Source organism: Electrophorus electricus, chromosome 1 (assembly GCF_013358815.1).
Source record: "Electrophorus electricus isolate fEleEle1 chromosome 1, fEleEle1.pri, whole genome shotgun sequence".
Lineage (NCBI taxonomy): Eukaryota > Metazoa > Chordata > Actinopteri > Gymnotiformes > Gymnotidae > Electrophorus > Electrophorus electricus.
Window position 1 is genome coordinate 5,688,571 of NC_049535.1, and position 19,683 is coordinate 5,708,253.

Here is a 19,683-nt window from a genome sequence, read left to right on the forward strand (position 1 = left end):
TTATCTATATCCAAATGCATTTAAAATCAATTTTAGGAAGTATGCCTTCTATTTTATACTACTGTAAAGCTAAACATGTGGATTTACATTAGTTTGGAGTTTTGCATGAAATCACATGACCATCAGCAAAGAGTCCAGTTTTCTTGTCTCTCTTTTCTTGGTGTTGTCATATGACTACATGTGGCATAGAAGAGTTACTGGAACAGGCGATTCACTACTGATGACCCAGCTACTGTTTGGTTAGTGGGAGAAATTGAAGCAGCGATCAGCACTGGCTAAAAGAACAGGTTTTCAACCAAGTTCCTAAGTTCTGTTTAATGATATGCCTGGCACAGCATGTGGCAGAATCAATTTTAAACAGTACACCACCCACATCTTCTACTTACTTATACAAACTACATCATATACACACGCACGCACGCACACACACACACACACACACACACAAATTGGTCATAAGTAACACATACACAGCATTACCCTCGATACTGCTTAATACTGCCAGAACATGAAAGGACATGTTTTTATCATGACTTTCAGTTCTAAGTTCCAAGTGGGTGTATCTGTTTGGTAACACAACTGTTTCAGCTCATAAAAGGTCTTGGCACTTACACAACGAGTTGGATCATTGTGTTCAGAGGGTGTTGGAGTAGGGAAAACCGAGATGAGCAACACTCAAACACAGCACACAGTAATCTCTACACATATGGGCTATCAAATGCCTTGTTTTTACATCCTCATAACACGAGAGCTCTATTACTGAACTGGAATACTTTTTTTTTCTAATACATCCAACAATCCAAGAGCCGCACAGGTATGATATAAAAACTACAAAACTTCATAAGGAAGAAAATGAGAAGATCAAATTTGTCGAGGATATACATAAAACAAGTACAATGTTGTTTCAGATAAGCCAAACATTACAGGGGTGTTACATTGTTTATGTATGTAAAGTATTAAAAGACTTTTCAAACACAGCAGGGAAGACATCTTTATTAATACATGCTTAGCAAGCAATATTTTTTATTTAATTCCTGCAGATTTAATAGGTATTTAGAAACTTTATTAGTCCAGTTAGTAAATGCAATCATAGACAAGTAATATATTACAGAATAAAGTTCTAGATCTTTATAGTTTTAGAAGTAAAACATTATTCATTGGTTCAGTACATTGGAGTCTGCATCTAAATTTGACCTTATTTTTACTTCCAAGGAAATTGCAAACAAACCATGTCAGAATATTAATAACTTAAATATTAAGCAATTCATTGGTAGTCATGTATTTACAGTTTTGTTGAAAGATGCAAATTATCTAAGTTAAATCTTTACAGAAATTATACTATGTAATAAGGGTAATTAGAAAAGGGAAACAAGAAAATATGTTAACAGAAAAATTCAACTGGTGCTTGATAAGTTCACTATTAAATGAAGCTCACTGCTGGAGACTATGCTCTGTGTGACAGACCCTGTTCACATATCAGATGTTTAAGAAGAAGAAGAAGCAAAAAAGAAACAGAAGACAAACGATTAGTACATCAGAGCTGCGGGCTCACCCTCTAATGAGTAGAAAAAAGCAGATGAAAAGAAATGGAGGTATCGATCATTTTAATTAAAAAAAATCTTAAAAAGCAGAAATATATGCCTTGCTCGCACGCATTGTAATGCGTGTAAAATTGATCTCTGTGCTAAATCAGACAGGAAGTGTTTAGTTCCTCTAATCCATGTCAGGCTGCTTGAATATGTGTGCTATTTTGAGCACTTTTTAAAAACACTTTTCTAAGTGGCACTGCTTGTTTGTAAACTAATGTGGTACATTAAGAAGATGTGGGTAATAGCTCTGTAAGGAATCATGTGAAGCATAAGAAATGTGCGATACTCTTCTTGATTTCTGTAAATTTTTATCAATATGTTAATGGATCCATGATTTTGCATGATTATGAGGGAATTTCATTTAATTAATTGAAAATTAACATGAGACATAAATGTAATTGTGTTTTATCTACTTCAAGTTAGCTCATAAATGAAATTAAAAAAATTTATGACTGAAGCCATAGCTCAGCCAATGCCAAGACATGAAACTACAGACAAACATCCCATTAAAATCCCAATAGTAAAATAGCATTATAATTGCACTTGATCATTTGTGTTTAAGTTTTATGAGTGGATAGATGTCTGTGTGTGTGTGTGTGTGTGCGTGTCTGTGTGTGTGTGTTTTGGGGGAGGGGGTAAATAAGTAAACAAACCAGTCATTTAAGCATCCCCTATTAACCCAGCATGTTTGAGCTTTTACAATTACCAACTTGTTCTGTTCCTCTTGTTCTCAAGCTGTTTAATACTCTTGGCTTCTCTCAAGAATTGGTCAGCTTTCAGAAGCTTTTCCATTGCAGTACTGAGTAGGATCCCTGCATCTGTTCCATCTTTAACGCCTTCCTCATTGCCTATTTCACCCAGTAGCTTTACTGTTTCTTTGAGCTCCACTGACACTTTATTTTGCAAGTCCTTCATATCACTTACTTGTGGTAAAACTTTGATCTCAATAAGATTGCCCACTGATGCAGCCCGTATCTTGGAAGGGGAGTTTGGCACAAAAATCTCAGCACACGGATTTGCTGCAGGTAATGGGCTTGAGACAGATGTCTCTACAGTGCCTCTGAGTGGAGCACTTAGGTTTGCTGAAGGTGGATCCTCCATGCCATGCATGTTGGTGTCTAGTGGTTCCAGGTCATCCTCGCTGGTTTCCCCATCTAAGCCCTGAAAACTACCCTGCAACTTATCCGCTGATGATGTTACTTGGTCACTATTTTCAGACTCCTCAGCAGAGAGCTGACCGCTGTCTACAGACTTCTCTTCAACCTCTGTCCCACATACTCTGTTAGAGTCCTCACCTACTCCTGCACTACTGAGAGACAGGATGACAACCTTGTGCTCACCTTTTGGTTCTTGAGTGGTTGGTTTTATATCAACTGCAGGCACATTCTCAGAGATTCTTTCTACTGAGGGTGACACGACAGCAGGAACTGAGCTGCTAATGGAGACTGCAGGTCTAATCTGTGGTCCACTGTCCTCCTTTTTAGTAGGTGGTTTAAGAGGTTTCTTTTTTGGTAGAGCAGGAGGGCCTGGACTCTTTTGAACAGACTCTGGAGTTGGACTTGGGGTTAATTTGAGCTCAATGTAAGGCTTTGCAAGTTCAACAGTGACTGTAGCAGTGTCCGGACAAGCAGGTTTGTCTACATTTTGTTCTACAGGGTCTTCCTCCAATGCTGAATTGGATGAATCCCACATCACTTCTTGGCGTTTTGGAACATCATTTGAGAGTGTGAATGCAATGTCCACTGTCTTAACAGTATTTTCTTCTTCAGCTCCCTCCTGGCATTGTGCACTGTTATCCTTCACATCCGTTTTATCTTTATCATCAGCATCTTCATGATTTCCTGGGATAACTTCTATATCCTCTGGAATAACCTCTATATCCCTTATAATCAGTGCCTGCTTGGGTTTCATGTCTTTAGATGGTGGAGAAGGGGGGTGGGTGGTCTTATTGAATGGAGAAGATTTATGTGCCTCTGGATTGTCTGGCTCTTCCTGATCTAGACATGGCTTGCTAGGATTATTTACTGCTCCAGACTCTACTTTGCTGTCTGAAGCTTTCTCCCCATTGGCCTCCCAATTGCCACATGTGCTTGGCTTGTTCTCCTTTGAAGGAGGCATGGGTAGCTTCACAGCCTTCTTCTCTTGCACCTCCTCACTTGGCTTCTGTTCCTCTTGATTTTCAGAGGGTTTCTGCTCCTTGGATGGTGGCATTGGTGGCATGAGGATCATCTTTGCTGGAGCTAATTCCTCAGGTTTGGTGTCACTCTCCTGGCTTTCACTGACATTGGTCACCATTGATGGAGGCATGGGTGGCTTCAGGACTTTTTTCGGCTGTGCAGAATCTTCACCCGCAGCTTCCCCTGGTGCTTCCTGAGTTTCAGTAGTACTGTTTTGCTTATTCCCATCAGCAGTTTGGAACTGGGTTCCATTAGGTGTACTCCCGGTAGCATCGAGGTCGAGTCTCAAGATTCCATCTGATGAGAAGTTTGCAACCTAATAAAACAATTCACAACTTTAATCCATAACATTTGATTAACTTCCACTGTTGTGACAAATATACCTGTAATATAAAAGGAAAAATACAGTGATAGTTTTGCATAGATCTAAATGTTCTTCACATACGTCTTTCATGTGTATCCTGGTTGGTGGCCTTCTGCCTCGGTTTCCCTTTGGCCGAGTCCGTGTTACATGCTCTAAAGATGAGTGTTCATCAACTTTTACCTGCAGTGAAAAAAGTAAATAAAATTAAAATTACCTAATTTTCTAAAAATAAGCCTCAATGATTTGACAATGCTTATTGATTTAACATTAAACATATTTGTTAGAAGTTAAATGGAACCTGTAAATAATTAATAGTCAAGTAAATGATAATTAGTCATTTCTAGTATCTATTAAGTAATATTTTATTTTCAACATTGTCCCACTTGTGTTTACACACAGTATGCTAACATAACTATTATTTGTAGGGCTAATTATGCATTTATCTGAAATTTACAATAAAAATTTATTTACTGAAAATGTTACATTTTCTGTTTTCAAGATTAAAAACCATCAAAACCATAATTCAAATATACATTTAGCATTCATTTGAGATCAAATATGAAACATTTAATGTGTTATGGGTACCTCATCAAAGATTTTATTTTTTGCCCTGTTAATGCCATCATTAAGCGCCTTTATCCAAGCCTCTTTTTCCTCCTGATTTTGGGCCTGCAGTTTAACATCACAGACCTAAAAACAAATTAAAAACATCTAAAAAGGAAATTCCATAACATATTTAATATATAAATATTTAGCTCTGTAAACTCCCCAATGTATAGAATGCATTACTATTAAAATTGGCTTGCTTTATCTCAGAGAGCGATTTACAGATTCTGTGTGAATTTGACACAAACAGTTTCACTTAATTTCACAGTAACATTTTCACATTGTTAAAGATTCACCATATCTGACCTACAAGGATTTGGTAACAATAGTGCAAATCTTAGCTGGCTGGGTAATTCTCATTTTGAGCCTTAAAAGACTTGATGTAACTAGAGGAGTAAAGAAGACAGCGAACACAATGGCAATGACCAACAAACGGTCACAAAACACAAAAGGCTTATAAAGAGCAAAACATAATAACATAACAACACACAGGTGGTTTGGAGAACAAGGCAAGACACACAGCTCCTGAAATGGGCGTGGCCACAAACCAACACAAGGACCATGTGCAACAAACGATGGACCATAAACAAAAAGCCACATGCAATGCCTACTAATGGAGGCTACCGGTGGGGGGGGGGCACACACTGTCATTCTCATCACGCATCCAAAACAAGAACAAAGGCAACAAGATCTGTTCTAACAAGGTACACTAAAGGTTAAGACCACTTAAATCAAAAATGCATTTAATTTATGCAAAAGAAATCTGTACGTTCACAAAATCCAACAATCTTTTTTTTCTCCCTCAAATGTTGTAAGTATATTTGTGCAGCTCATTGTTCTACCGAGTAGCGTTTAAACGAAGTGTGATACACATCCTGGTTCTTGCTGGGCTCAGCATGGGTCTCGTAAGTACCTTGTATTCCAGTTTCATACTCAAAATAAACCACAGCAACTGCACACAGCCTTGAATAATCAGTTCAATACCAAACTCTGAAGAGTGCAGCAAAGGTACTGGTACATTTAGGACATTTTTCACCACAGTAGTGTGTGAAGTTGGGCTCTAAAATAAAGTCACAGTCTGCACTGGCTGGTCACTGTAGTCAGGAGAAAGGAAAAAGTGAGCAGTACGGTCTGAATGCTTTTTATACACTCAAACGTTTGCCCACATGCACACACACATATACACACAATATTTAGATCTGTTAAGTGTCATCATCTTTTAGTAATGCCATTTAGGGAGCTCTTCTACAATTCTTAAATCTTGCTTATGTCAGGCAGGAAGTACACTGTAAACAGTACACAGCTCACAGAGGATCACACTCCCTCCAAACAAATGTCTCGAATACTCTCTGGCTGGAGCAGATTCAAGTTATTGGGAATGCTGTCCTGACCCAGGCTGTCGAGAGCAGGATGCAAGAAACATCCACAACATGTGGGCAATTAAAAACAGAATATATAATACAATATACATGGAACTAAACATTGATTACAACAATACAGAATAAGTATGGAAGCCCAGAGGGTCAATGTCATACAGATATACAAAGCTCCCTCCCTCTATCACTTAATAGTCCAGTGCCCACCCCTGGCAGTTCAGCTACCAATGTTTCGACCTGTTTGTGACATGGAAAGGACTTTTTTCTAGTAGGTATACAGCCTAGCTGGTCACCTAATCTACCACAATGCACTACTTCACAACATTAAAAAGTGGTGTTAATATGGCATTTTTCAAAATAGCAGCACTATTAAAATTACACTTCCATGTACATATTCAGATGTATTTGATTACTGAATTGAAATGTATAAGTATGTTGGTAGAAGCAAACCTAGTCCAGATTAGAATTGAGTGGATTCGATACAGCCCCGAGATCAAGTCTGCACATTTGACTCAGGTTAAGGTATTTGACTTTTAACCTACAGACCATCTGTCACTTGAAAGCAATGTTTTCTGGCTGTTTTCATGTACCATAAGCATCCGCATAGTCAGAAAGAAAGATGTTAGGGGATGACTTAACATAGTTAAGTGATAGGAACACAGATATAACAGGATTTTCAAGTTCTCAAATTTACAGCATATCAAATATATCTGAATGATTTATTTTGGAAATATTTGTTATTCTTCAAAAAACAATTGAAAAAAGACTCTTAAAAGCAACAAACATTTCTTTTACTATCTACCATTTAATAAATTATCCCATCCGACTAACAGTGTCTGGGCGACTCCTTTGCATGCTGTAATGCAGACCCCATATTTATTGCCTGCCTTCCTCTAAAGTTCACTTTTACTTGTGCAACATGTCAGAGGGGGAAAAAGTGTAAGAAATGAGTAATATGAGGAGGTGTTGGTGGTCATGGATCCTGAGTGATATGGGTCTGATTCATACTGGCCCACACAAAGGCACAGTGTGACTCTTGTGCATGCCATATTGGGGCGATGACGTCATAGAGAGCGAGTCTGCGCTTACTATGTATTGCATTGTTAATCGATGAGAGACCCTCTTTATATTACAGACAACAGAAAGTAGAGTAGTGCACTGTGTCTGGTATCTGTTTTAGCTGCGATAAATGAGCTGTGCCAGCGCTTACCTTACTCCCACTCTTTGGCGCCCGCGTCAGTATCAGCCTGTGTTTCTTGGTGAAAGTACTGCGTAACTCATGACATTTATCAAAGTTCTCCAGGTCCACATGCTCCACACAGTTCTTTAAGTCCTGTGTGAAAAAAAAAAAAAAAAATCATACCACTTACATTCAGAGCTAAACAAGGAAGAAATCTAGTAGGACCTGTGAACGTTCTAGGAGATATTTGTAATATTTCTTAAAAGTTAAGAATTTGTTACAATATCATGAACCTGAAGAATTTTTCCATCACTTTTAACCTAATCTCTGTCCTCCGCATCTGAATCATAAGCACACACAATGATTTCACCACATTTCCCTGTACTTCACTATACCCTGAAAACAACAGAAAAAAATTTAAACACACAGATAATGTAAGTGTAGGGGCAGCTGTTGATGAAGCCTTGTAACAGCTGCCCGAAAGCTGCTAGGCTGCTATTTTCAGGTTTCATAATTTAGGAAAAATTATTAGCTAAATCATTAGCTAAATCATTGTCTTGGGTTTTTCACTGCAGGGCTAAGTTTTTGTAATGTACACAGGTAGCTTGATCAGATTCCTACAGTTCAGAAGTTGTGGTATTACCTGACAAACCTAAGTGCTAATCTATTCTAGGCTGAAGACTTCAGTTAATGGTTAGTCAGGAGCTAATGTCTCTTTACCTCATTGTCATACACAACAATCTTGGTTCTGTCCAGCTGAAAGTAGCGGTCTTTGTAACCACCCAGGAACTTCCCTGAAGACTTCTTCAACCAGCCAGCCTGGCCCACCAACTTCACCTCTTTGGGCTTGGCTGGGTCTTCTTTAATGCCCTGCCAAGAGGGAGGGGGGTTTATTGTCACACAGTGGTACAGCTCATCTGCTTTATCTGGCACAGACTGAAAGGCCTTTTGCCTCATTCCTGAGTGGGCATCAGTGAGGGAAAATAGTGGGACGCTTAGTGGTTAGAGCTTTCTGCTGATGTAGAGGGTATAGATGACTGTTGTAACAGTTTTTGACCCAATTCTAGGAACAGGAGCCAAATCCCTCATTAGTCTAGCTGTTTTTACACTTTTCTTTACTTTTGCGCCACGTGGTTTAGCACATTATTATATGGAACTATATATAAAAAAACTGTAGACAAAAGTATATAAAACGTTGCATTAAAAATAGCCTCTGGGTGCTGCAGTAGTGATGCTGTCAAATAAGCTTGCGCTTCATATTGAAACAAAGTTTTAACCACACAGTTAAAGCCATGTAGTAGGAGCCATTTCCCCTGCTTTGTGAGATGAAGTGATGTTCTGCACCCACATCCACAGTTAGTGGTTAGCACTCTACTCTAAGCATGCTAAGACACTGTTGCCACTGTTGTATGTGATATAAGTACTGGCTTGCAAAGAAAAGAATTTCAGGAGGACTATCTATCTATCTGGCTGTCTGTCTGTCTGTCTGTCTGTCTGTCTATTTGTCTATCTGACTGTCTGTCTACCTAATGGTGCTTTAAATTCTGAGGGATTTTAGTGGGAATCTATGAGAGGAAATTCCTCAGGATGTGTCTTTAAAGGGTCATCCAGACTGTTTTTCCACTTTCACTAGGCCTTTGAAAAGAGTAGCCATGTGCTAGCAGGGAAGGTACTGCAGCTGTCAGAAGGCGGAAAGGCTCAGAATAATGGGATCAGAACCGTGCCATAGGAGGCGGGTACCACTTTCTCACAATGCCTCTGTCCAGGAAACGTTCTCACGCACCGGTCCACTGCAGGCTCTGCTGTCTGCACCGAGGGGGAAGAGGCCAGAGGTGGGGCTGTTCGGGGAAGCCGAACTTTGGAGCGGCTCTTTTGTTTCTCGTGTGCCGATTGGATGAATATTGAAGTGCGCTCTGCATCACAGCGCACCAGCTGCCAAAGGCTCTGGGTGGGGTGGAAAAATCCATACAGAGTAAAGGAGTTGGTTGGGACACATGGAGCACCATTTGGCTCTGAGCACTAAACAAACTTGTGAGCAAGGGAAGGGAAAGGGCTAGCAGCAACTGTCTGAATCCAAGAGCCGATGAGGTTGAGAGTTTTGGTTCAGGCAGGAAATTATTCGAGACACAATCTCTAGCATGGGTTACTGAAACAGGAAGTTCTACTTTAAAAATACATTTGCTGCCAGTAATATGGGATTGGGTAACTAAAATTGACCATGGATATTAATAAAAAAGTGATCAAATGTCAGAGAGGAGCTCAAATTTGAACTACCACAAACATGGACATGGTAAATAATGTGATAGCAGGTGTATTCAGCTGGGTCACTTCTGAAGGACAATGTAATGATACTACATTGTCAGCACACTGAAGGGACATAGTACTGACGCCATAATGCCAACTAGAATTGTGGAGAATCATAACCTTTAGAGAAGCTGCTATTTCTGAAAAAATACAGCCATTAGCAAGAGTTCTTACAAAAATTCTATTCCCACTCCTAATATGATATGCTGTGAGAATGCTCTGAGCACTCATTACTCTCCATGTTTTTTGTTGTTTTTTTTTGGGGGGGGGGGGGTGTTGTTGTTGTTGTTGTTTTCTGACTGAGGCACACCTTAACCAACATCTGTTCCATATAAAAGCTGTAGATGGTGAACAGAATGAAGAATCTTATGTCCACATCTGTTGCGACGGCTGGCCTGCTGAACCTCAGCACACCCCACCTTGCTAATTTGAATCATCTGCAGTGGAGGGGGAGCTTACAGCTGAACAAAGTTCTCCAGCAGACTATGATATCACCGGGAACAAAATCCATGACCTCCTGGTTCAGAGCAGAGCTGTGTCATCATGCTCCTGGAGCTGCCATGCTAAAGCTAGCACTGGATTTACCAGGACAGGACGCATGCTGGACCAAACTGTTAGGATTCATAGGTAGGCATGCGTTGTCATATGTCTTGCAAAAAGCAATTGGTATGGTAAAAAGAAGAGGAAGCAAATGTGCTTTCCTTGGAGACTTAACAGGAATCAAGGCACACTTCCATAAACAATGCAAACCGCAAGTCCAAACCATGACTATACGAAGACTGGCAGTTTTTACATATTTCATGTGTAGAAGGGTTGCCCTCACACAGACTGCAGGAAAAAGATGGCACATGCCATTGCTTTCAGTGTGCTGAGGAGACTGAGGCTGATGCAAAAATTGAGGAAATAACATGTTTACCATGTGGTAATACTTGTTTTATATGCATGAGAGTAAGGCTGTGAAAATCAAAGACAGAATCCTCAATCCCCATGCAGCTGACATTTTGGACCATAAAAAAGCCTTAGTTCTGTGTGGTATATAAACCCAGTCCAAAGGCCGCCCACATTTTAGGCAGGGCCACTGCTGGCAACTGGTTTTTGTTTCTCAGAAAATTACATGGCACTTGAGTTTCCATTCATTATCATTCAATAAATGCAGTCAAGACACCACTACACTAGTCATGCCACAGGGCACATAGTCAGACAGGGGATCCAACATGACCCGCTGCTTCATATACTAATGCTAATATACTAATACTTTCAAATTTCATGATTAAAGCAGCACGCATAGCCTTATATATCTGGTGCTGCGTTGTTGCAGAAACACAGTTGCTTTCATCTTTGCTATTCCTTGACAATTCATCTACTAATGCCTGTGCATTTCTGTGAAGCAAAATCAGTCTTCTTGCCACTGCTACAGACACAAGTGAAATACTTCCTCGTTTGAAAAATATTTCCTGAAACGTTTCCTTCATAGCCTGTTTTTGTTTGTTTGCATTTGGTTTTTCTGCACTGTTCGAAGATTGCTTCCCACTTTTTCATATTTGAATAGATAACTATGCCAAAGTAACCCCGAATCCGGTCCGGTGGTCGGGGAGCACTAACAACAACTTTGTACAGCACCAGTATAGCTATAGTGATCTAGGATAACTGATATGATATCATAGAGAACTGTGTTATTTTTAATTCCGGATGCAAGTGAGATATCAGTTGCACCGGGGTCCGGGATACAGCGTTGTGGACGCTGCAAAACTGGCTGACTAAGGAAGGTGAACAGGTGCGGTTAAATGCAGAGAGGATTCCAAAGATGAAAGCTATTATTCATCTCTTCATAACCATTCTATCTTCCATTCTACGGCGTAACACGGTGACTTAAATAAGATAAATAAGATAACAGCGCATTAACTAATATAGACAAAAAATGTGATCGCCTACGGTTAGAATAAACTGTACTTAAGTTAACATACAGTTTTAAATATGCCTGCTACAAAAATCCTGCAATACATCGCATATTAATGTGCACCTAGTGAAGCCTTTGAATCTTTAGAAGCCAAGTCGCTGATGCAGTCCAAGTTGGAAGAATGCCGATGTTTAACTAGAGCTTTAATCGTTCACAGACGATAGAGAGGGGTTAAACTTATATTTTGAAACGTATTCTTCAGTTTACGAATGCCCACTTTGTGTAGGCTGATCAGTTATGAAACAACGGCACAGAGCGAAGAAGCAGGAAGAAATAATTAAGAAAATATACTCACATCTTCCATGATAAAAAGACTAATGATCCGTTATGTGAAGTACAAAACACTCGATGCGGACCTTATCTAGGGCAATAAGAAGTTAGGCCTATTTCATTTATTTTCGCCAACAACTTTCTCAAATCCAACATGACGCGATGAAAATAAGGAACTGCGAATTGTAATATGTAACGGTGCACTGTTCATCTCTTTTCCTTTTTCGACTCAGCAACGAAACAACTTAGTGTCGAAAAAAAAGTTTTGTTTCCGGTGAGTCCCCGAAAGCCACATTCAATAGACAACACTTCTTAAGCGGAATAGAGTAGTCGGACTAGTCGCTAAGTGGATACAAAGTTATCGCAACGTTACACATAAATATTGTTGAGGGTCTCAGAGTACAGTCTGGCGTTTTATTTTTTAACAGGTTATTTATCAACTGTAATGATGAGTTAGTGAGTGAGGATTTATATAACGCTACATGCTCTGCTCTTTATAATAGCCTCGCATATAGGCTAGGAAGATCACTAGTGCTAAATTAACTCCAGCATTGCTCATTGCAGCAGTAAATTTAAATATAGAACTGTGGTGAGAAAGGGTATGTGAAAGAAGTTTCAGGTGTTTACGATGTACAAAATGATTGCACAGACGTACAATATATTAAAAAAAAACCAAAAAAAAACCCCATAACTATATTTTATCCTGTAAATGATTTTTTTCCACAGACTGTATCATTAACATTTGGTCTGCATCGTTTTACATTAAGATCTGTATTACGTAAACATGTAGCTATTTTCAGTGTAAGGTCAAGAATGTTATAACTCCAAGGAGATGTTGCAGTGTAGTACATCTGTATTTGTGTGGTAGGTGTTTCAAGCCTTTAAAGGGAAGCTAGGCCTTTTTACAGTCCTGAGAAAGTCAAAGAGAAATGTTACACCACAGCTTCCTCTTATCAAGAACTAATCATGTGATATTATTTCTTATGTGTCTTAGCTGTTTTTAGCAATAATGGTTCAATAATGCCTGTTTAAGTTTTTCTGTGTTTGGAAGAAAGTGATTGCCGATAATTTAAGTGATGTACGTGGGACAGCTTGGCTTTCCCCTCTGAATGCTCTCACTTCTCAGTGTGGGGTTTCATTTCAAAAGTGGATTTACAGGAAACGTTTCTGCTGCTTCTCACTCCAGCACCACTGGTTATAATCTGGATTGTATTCATTCACTGTGCAAGCACTCAGCAAGTCTGAAGTGAGCAAAATGGTCTTTGTTTGAGTTCACTGGGCCCTACAGAGCAAGCATCAACTCAAGTGCCCCAATTAGTTTTGCACATATTATATGGAGTTAATACTCTGTGACAATGGCTAAGACCTACTTACTAGTCTCCCTCAATTACCACAAAGTATTATCTAGCCCTATAGGTACATGGCTTTTTTAAAATATATATATATATCCCAAAAGACGTTATCAAAGCTTACTCATAATAAACGAGTGGAACACACCAAATGTCCAGCAAATGTTTTTCATTTCATGCAATTTTGTCATCCACATTTTATGGACCTAAGCTTCCATTAGTAGTTGCCTAGCAAGGCACTAAAATAAGCATAACTACATGTCTGTACATGCTGATTTAATATGTATTAGCGCATAGTGTCGCATCTACTGCAGCAGAAATTAGAAGGTAAGCTGTTAGTTTGTATTAAAAGTTTTGGTGTGGGTGGTTGAGTGGAGAGGTGTGAAAAGATGCTTGCAGTTTTCTGGGCTAGGGGCTAGCAATACTGTTTTAGACATTCATAGTGCGATGTTCTTTTAGAAATGTCACAGAAAAATGTCTTATTACTTCTCAAAGCAGCATTACACTTTCAAGTATTAGGCACCTGGATAACTTACCTTTCTACAGCTTTAAAAATATTACAACAGGTCACATTTCGTATATATCTCTCTGTGTGTACGTGTGTGTGTGTTTGACATCACTGTTAATACGACATCATCTTGACTTCATGGGTTTGGCTACGTTCTGTGAAAATGCAGCCGAGTACCACACCATTGCAGTAAAATAAGGTAAACAAGGCCAACACCCAGCAACCAAAAGCAGTGAGGCAAAAATGAGAGGGGAGAGAGAGAAAGGAGAACTAAGGAACCTCCCTCTGTTGTGTAAAAGAATGAAGGAACATCTATAAAATGGCGCCACCCACAGTTTGTTTGAAGCAATGTAGGCTGGTGTTCTTGTTTTCCCTGCAAGGCCGTTTAGGACTCACACAGCACAGATAAACATTAGCACTTTAATTAGAAAATCATAGAGAATATGCACAAGAAAGATAATTTATCTGCTAGATAGTTCGATAGATATTTTTTACTTAACGACTGCTGCAACATACTTAAGTTCATCATCTATCTTAGAACGTGTGTGCCTCTGTGTAGTTGCCACCTAAACATTTGCTTAGTTTGCATGACTGCTTAATCACAACAGTGAATGATATGGTTGTTCCTCTTCCATTTGAAAGCATGTGCCAAGTCCAGCTTGCGCAGCGTGCCCCAGGTCTCTTCTCACCAGGCTGGGACACACCCACTGCCACACTCAGACCCCTGTACTGTTCACAATCTCCCGATAACATTCCCGTTTGTTCCCTCTCCCTATAAAGTCCACAGGTGCTCTCCTTCAGTGCTGCACATTACTCTCTGCTGTGTCACAAGACCTCCTTTCATTTACATTTATCTGATGCTTTTATCCAAAGCAACTTACAGTTATGACTGAGTACAAGTGAGGGTTAAGGGTCTTGCTCAGGGGCCTGCCTGTGGTGCCCTGCCACTGCATGCTTTCTTTTTGACTCAAATGCATTTATATGGCCCTGAGAAACATTAACATCTGAATTGAATTGAATTAATTAAATGGATTTTATTTATTTTGTGTATTAGAATTTATTCATAATTCAGTTATTGAATGTTAAGTAGCCTACATTTCTCTTCCATTCATTGGTGCCTCCTGGTCTCCTGTGTATATGCGTGTGTTGTCTGGTGAACTAGTGGTTTGTTTCACCAATCCATTCTTAGCAAGCTTGGCATATAAATCACCTGACGTACGTGTGTGTGTGTGTTTGTGTGTGTGTGTTGTTCTCTCTTTTCCTGAGGATGTGATTGTGTGTGTTTATGTATTTGCATTCTGACCTCTCCACAAACCTAGAAAGTATCAAGTTGCATTCTGTTCTTTAATCAGGAAGTCAAATTTGCCTTATAGAAAATTCGATTAAAAATTCGTATGTAATCAGAATCAGGTTACATGTGAGTCATTTAACATGTACTGGAGCCAGGCTAAATAAATGCTTCAGTTCATAATGATATCTGCTTTTGTATGACAGTGCATTCATACATTTGTGCTCATAGGTGTTAGTAAGACACCTGAGTTTATATCAAGCATAACACTGTGAATTACTGTTTATCAGCAGTGTTGTATTTATCTTGCAACTGCAAGACTCCTCTCTATTGGTATCTCGACTTGGATCTTGGTTCTGAGCACATTACACATAGATGCTGCTAGCCAACAGTTTGCCCTCTTGTTTCAGTTCTACTAATCCCAAAACAAAAGAAGATTTAGGTTTTTACCACTTAGCGTTGTGCGTGCCGGGTGTTTACCTTGTCCAAATGACACATTTATCTTTAAAACGTTTCTGTAGGAAATATTCAGCATGTAAGGTGTCATTGCTCCACTTGCAACTTGCTTCATCAACACCTTAATCAACACTAGAAGCTTACAGCCGCAATATTACCTGGAGGGAACGGAACTCAGAAAAAAAGTTGCGAATTTGAGAAACTGAAGGCTGGAAAGAGAGAAAGAGAGAAGTTGTGAGTACCAGCTTAAACTACACTTGTGCCTGTGCATTTCTCCTGGAGCAGTTCCTATGGTGACCCTTGAGCAACATCAGAGTCCGTTTTGGGTAAATTTACTCCAACCTAGCACTGCTGAAAAGAACCTCTGTTTTCTAAAGCTTGTTGGAATCAGAGCCAGCCATGCCACAAACAACTACGGGGGGGGGGGGGGGGGGGGTTATGTGAAGAAAAGCTTCAGAAAATGCTCTACAGTGTGGGGCTTGTCCTGAGAGACCCCTCCAGCACCGCAGAGCATTCAGAGCTGTGTGCCATAATCTCAAGACAAAATCCAGAGGAAATGCATCATGGGAAGCAACACTAGGACATCAGCTTGTATTAAAATGGGAGTCTCCTATTTCCACCCTCAGATCCATTACAGTGATTGATTGACCTTACCACTGATTTCTTTCTCATTTGCTGGAGTTAATTAACTTGTAGAAAAGCCTCAAGTGGCATGACACTATGGACAGCTTTCTGCAACTTCATTAAAACCTGATCAGGGACTGGTGTATGCCATGAATATCGAACTAGACTCCACACAGAGGAAAGTGTCTTTGTGCTGGGTGGTTAAAAACAATCAAGACAATTTCAAAGCAGATCATAATCATGACAAATATAGAAACAAACTGTATAATGTTTGCTATTTCAGTTAATTAGGTTTGAGATAAAGTGCAAAGCACAATCAATAAGTAAATAATTAAATACATAATGAATATCTTTTGTCAAAATGTAAATTTAAATCAACAATATAAAGCACATAAGTTTTATCATATGAATAACTTTATCGATAATAATTTATAATTTAGAGATAATTTACTATCACTTAATTAAACTTGCTATTAGCAAAAAGCTGGCATCCTTGAAGGTATAGATTTCATATTGTGATAACAATTTCCAGCCCTATACTCTGAGAAAAATGTTTGTTTTATAAGCAATAACCTTTGTAACAGCAAAACAGGAGATAGCAGCAATTTAGAGATATTACCAATGTCGATACTGATGTGAATGAAAGTTTATGGATTAAGTAAATTAATGTCACTTTGCCTGATTTCATTACATGCCACATTGAACCATTAATACTGTTAATACTGCAATCACACACAGTTAATGCTGCAATTACAATTATTAAAATAACTTGCACATTAAAATTGTAAATTGAATAAATTATGAGTGCAACAGTAACATACTTCATATTTCTGATTCCGAATTCTTACTAAGAAGTCTAAACAGCAGATGGCAGCACTTTGTAGCAGTATAAAATATTGCACTCTGTATAACATTCAAATATTATAACAGAAGCCATTTAGTATTCTAAATAACAAAGGGAATTTATAAAATGACTGCAGAACATTTGCAATCCACTTCTTTTACTAATAAAATGATTATGTTTAATCAAATAACTTCTAATGAAATAGCACTGCAAATATTTAGATTAGGATACCACAGCATTTCATTGGGCTAACGGGACAGCATGAGGTGTTGGGGGGGGAGAAAGCCATATAACACAGACCATGAAAATATGTGAAGCCATGTTGAGCACAGCAGCACTCCATCTGTTGGTTCAGAGATATGATTCATAGGTAGGAACATACTGCCACAGCCAGCTATGAACCTCATACACTAACCTGCCTGCCAGCACTGAGGAGAAATGTGACAGCCAAGCTATTTGGAGATGCATATATACACATTCTCTTACTTTCTCTCTCTCACTACTTCTCTGACAAACACACAAACACTTACACACCCATGCACAAACGTAAAAGTACACACACACACATGCGCGCGCACACACACGCACACACACACACACACGCACACACACACATACCTGCCAATATCCACTACATGTGGGCAGCAAAGTTATGTAAATACCTCCCACTGGGGTTTGAAAGACCTTTATAGCTACAGTGAGGTATAGAGTGGGGTCATGCTGCTTTTGAGCATGCTGCATCATGCACTGTTTGCATGTGTTCACAGAGCTGTGTATTAATGCTGAAAATGCTGTCACACCATAGCAACCAACTGCTCATCACCATCACATGATGCCGCTTCTAATTGTGGTCGGTTGATCGAAAGAGTGATTGACTGATTGATCGATTGATTGATTTGTATAGAGTCCATTAGAAAGCCACATGGTTTCATTTATACACTAACGCTATACTTCATGACATACCCCATTTACATGCATGGAAATTAATTTCTTTCTCCTTTTAATCAATAAAAAAATGTAATGAGTATATACTCAATATATGTATGTGGCATAAAATCTAGCAGTGTTGTTTAATGCTCCATGCAGCTGGGCTTCCTTTTCATTCATAGCCTAATTATGGTCATTTTAATAGCATTAATTATCATTATTGTCAAATACTGGCCAATTCATTTAATTCTCAGCCACAGATCTACACAGAAATCTTAATGCATTAACTTAATAGGTGCAAATGACCCAGCTAATGTGACTAACCAAATAACTACTAAAACCATCAGCCTTTACAAATCAAAAGTAAAGCACACTTCAGTTACTTGTAGTGCTTGTTTATTCCCTCCCATTGCTCAAGATAAGCTATATGCACTCGATGCCACTGCTAAAAGCTGAGGCAATATTTCACCTCCAAGAAACCGATTGGCCAAACAGTCAAATAAGCTGAAGCGTGGCGGGCCTCAGCAGCTTAGCCGGAAAATGTGGTGTCTGCAGTTGGAACTGCGGTGCACGACTCCACTCGTAAGTCCAGATTACACAGGCATTAAACACAAACTTTAGTTTTTCATTTGCAAGGTAGATAATCAACAGTTGGGGTGTTAAGGTGTGAATAATTCCTCTCAAATAAAGAATGCCCATGATGTGCCACCCTTTGGGGCTCCAACATCTTGCAGTGCTAAAACGTAACAATATTTCAGTTCGCATGGCCTCTCCGTGCAGTGTGAAGTGAACTAAATTCAGGAGGTTACACACATGGTATGTTCATGTGTCTACTGTTCACATGACAAAGGGATGTGAACAGAAGTGATGCCTGTCCAGGGTGACCTTGTATTTTTCTCTGAAATTTGCATCTCTCATGCAGTATTGTGGGCATTTCACTCCTCACCATAATAGCACACTGCATAAGCGATTTACAGTTGGACTCAGAACTCTGCCTTTTGTGGTGTTTGTGAATGTAATGATTAGGTTGGGATCCAGGGCCTATTTTGAGATGTGTGAACTGAATTTTCCGCCATCTCCTCCTACTCCCTCAGGAAGACACAGATGGCATGACTTGAACAGTAGAGTGAAAAATGCACCAGAATTTGTAATCACAATTTGGCCTCTGCCTCACCTCCGGTCATGTTGTATCAAATATGCAATGGTATATACTGTAAACCATGTACGCAATGAAGGTGCCGTGAAGGGACAGCAATTAAGAAAGGAAATTAGGTACTAATTAATATAATAGGCAAAATCAAGTGTTTAGTTTATTTCCTTAATGTTTGTGTATAACATTATTGAAGCAATTTATGAATACAGTATCTGGTCCTTTCAAAGCAAACAGTTCACTTTAATATCAGCAACTAAATTGAGAACAACAAATTTTCCCCAATAAGTTTTAGTTATGTTGAATAGTGTCCCCCTCAAACATTTGCTGATTTGTAATCATTTTTAAATTATTTTCTGCATTTAGTTTAACATAGTTGGAATGTAATATATAACCTATTTCTCCAATATTTCTCCAATTTTCTTTGTGATATCAGTACTGGATGCACTCAAGTACTTGGAAAAATGAATCATCCTAGCAGTGTGTTCAATCATCCCAGCCCCTACCAGTAAGTTCAAGAGAGCTTTTCAGAAAAAAACACACAGCAGTACAGTGCTGCCTTAATTCATTACTCTCCATCACCGGCCACTTTACAAACTAACAACTAAACTCCTATTCTATACATATACTTTTCCTATTCTATACATATATGAAGTTAAAGTTCTTGTCTTTTTGCTATAATTTTCCTGCTGACATCACTTTTTTCATTTAGTA

At 39.0% G+C, this 19,683-nt stretch overlaps 1 protein-coding gene across 1 annotated transcript; it reads right to left on the reverse strand.

Annotated features, from left to right (window-relative positions):
* Positions 1 to 965: 965 nt before the first annotated feature.
* On the reverse strand, positions 966 to 12,427 carry plekho2 (pleckstrin homology domain containing, family O member 2). Its single transcript, XM_027004531.2, has 6 exons — positions 11,849 to 12,427; positions 8,013 to 8,162; positions 7,323 to 7,445; positions 4,716 to 4,820; positions 4,212 to 4,310; positions 966 to 4,082 (listed from the first exon to the last, which is right to left on the reverse strand). The coding sequence occupies exons 1-6, from the start codon at positions 11,855 to 11,857 to the stop codon at positions 2,292 to 2,294; spliced, it is 2,277 nt and encodes a 758-aa protein (XP_026860332.2). The 5' UTR covers positions 11,858 to 12,427; the 3' UTR covers positions 966 to 2,291.
* Between the last annotated feature and the right edge of the window lie 7,256 nt (positions 12,428 to 19,683).

Bases quoted from the DNA above. Each gene is read 5' to 3' on its own strand.
- plekho2 (XM_027004531.2), bottom strand. The intron at 4,311-4,715 runs GTACCCATAACA...TTTTCACTGCAG, and splicing joins AAAATAAAATCTTTGATGAG to GTAAAAGTTGATGAACACTC. The intron at 4,083-4,211 runs GTATGTGAAGAA...TTGTTTTATTAG, and splicing joins CCAGGATACACATGAAAGAC to GTTGCAAACTTCTCATCAGA.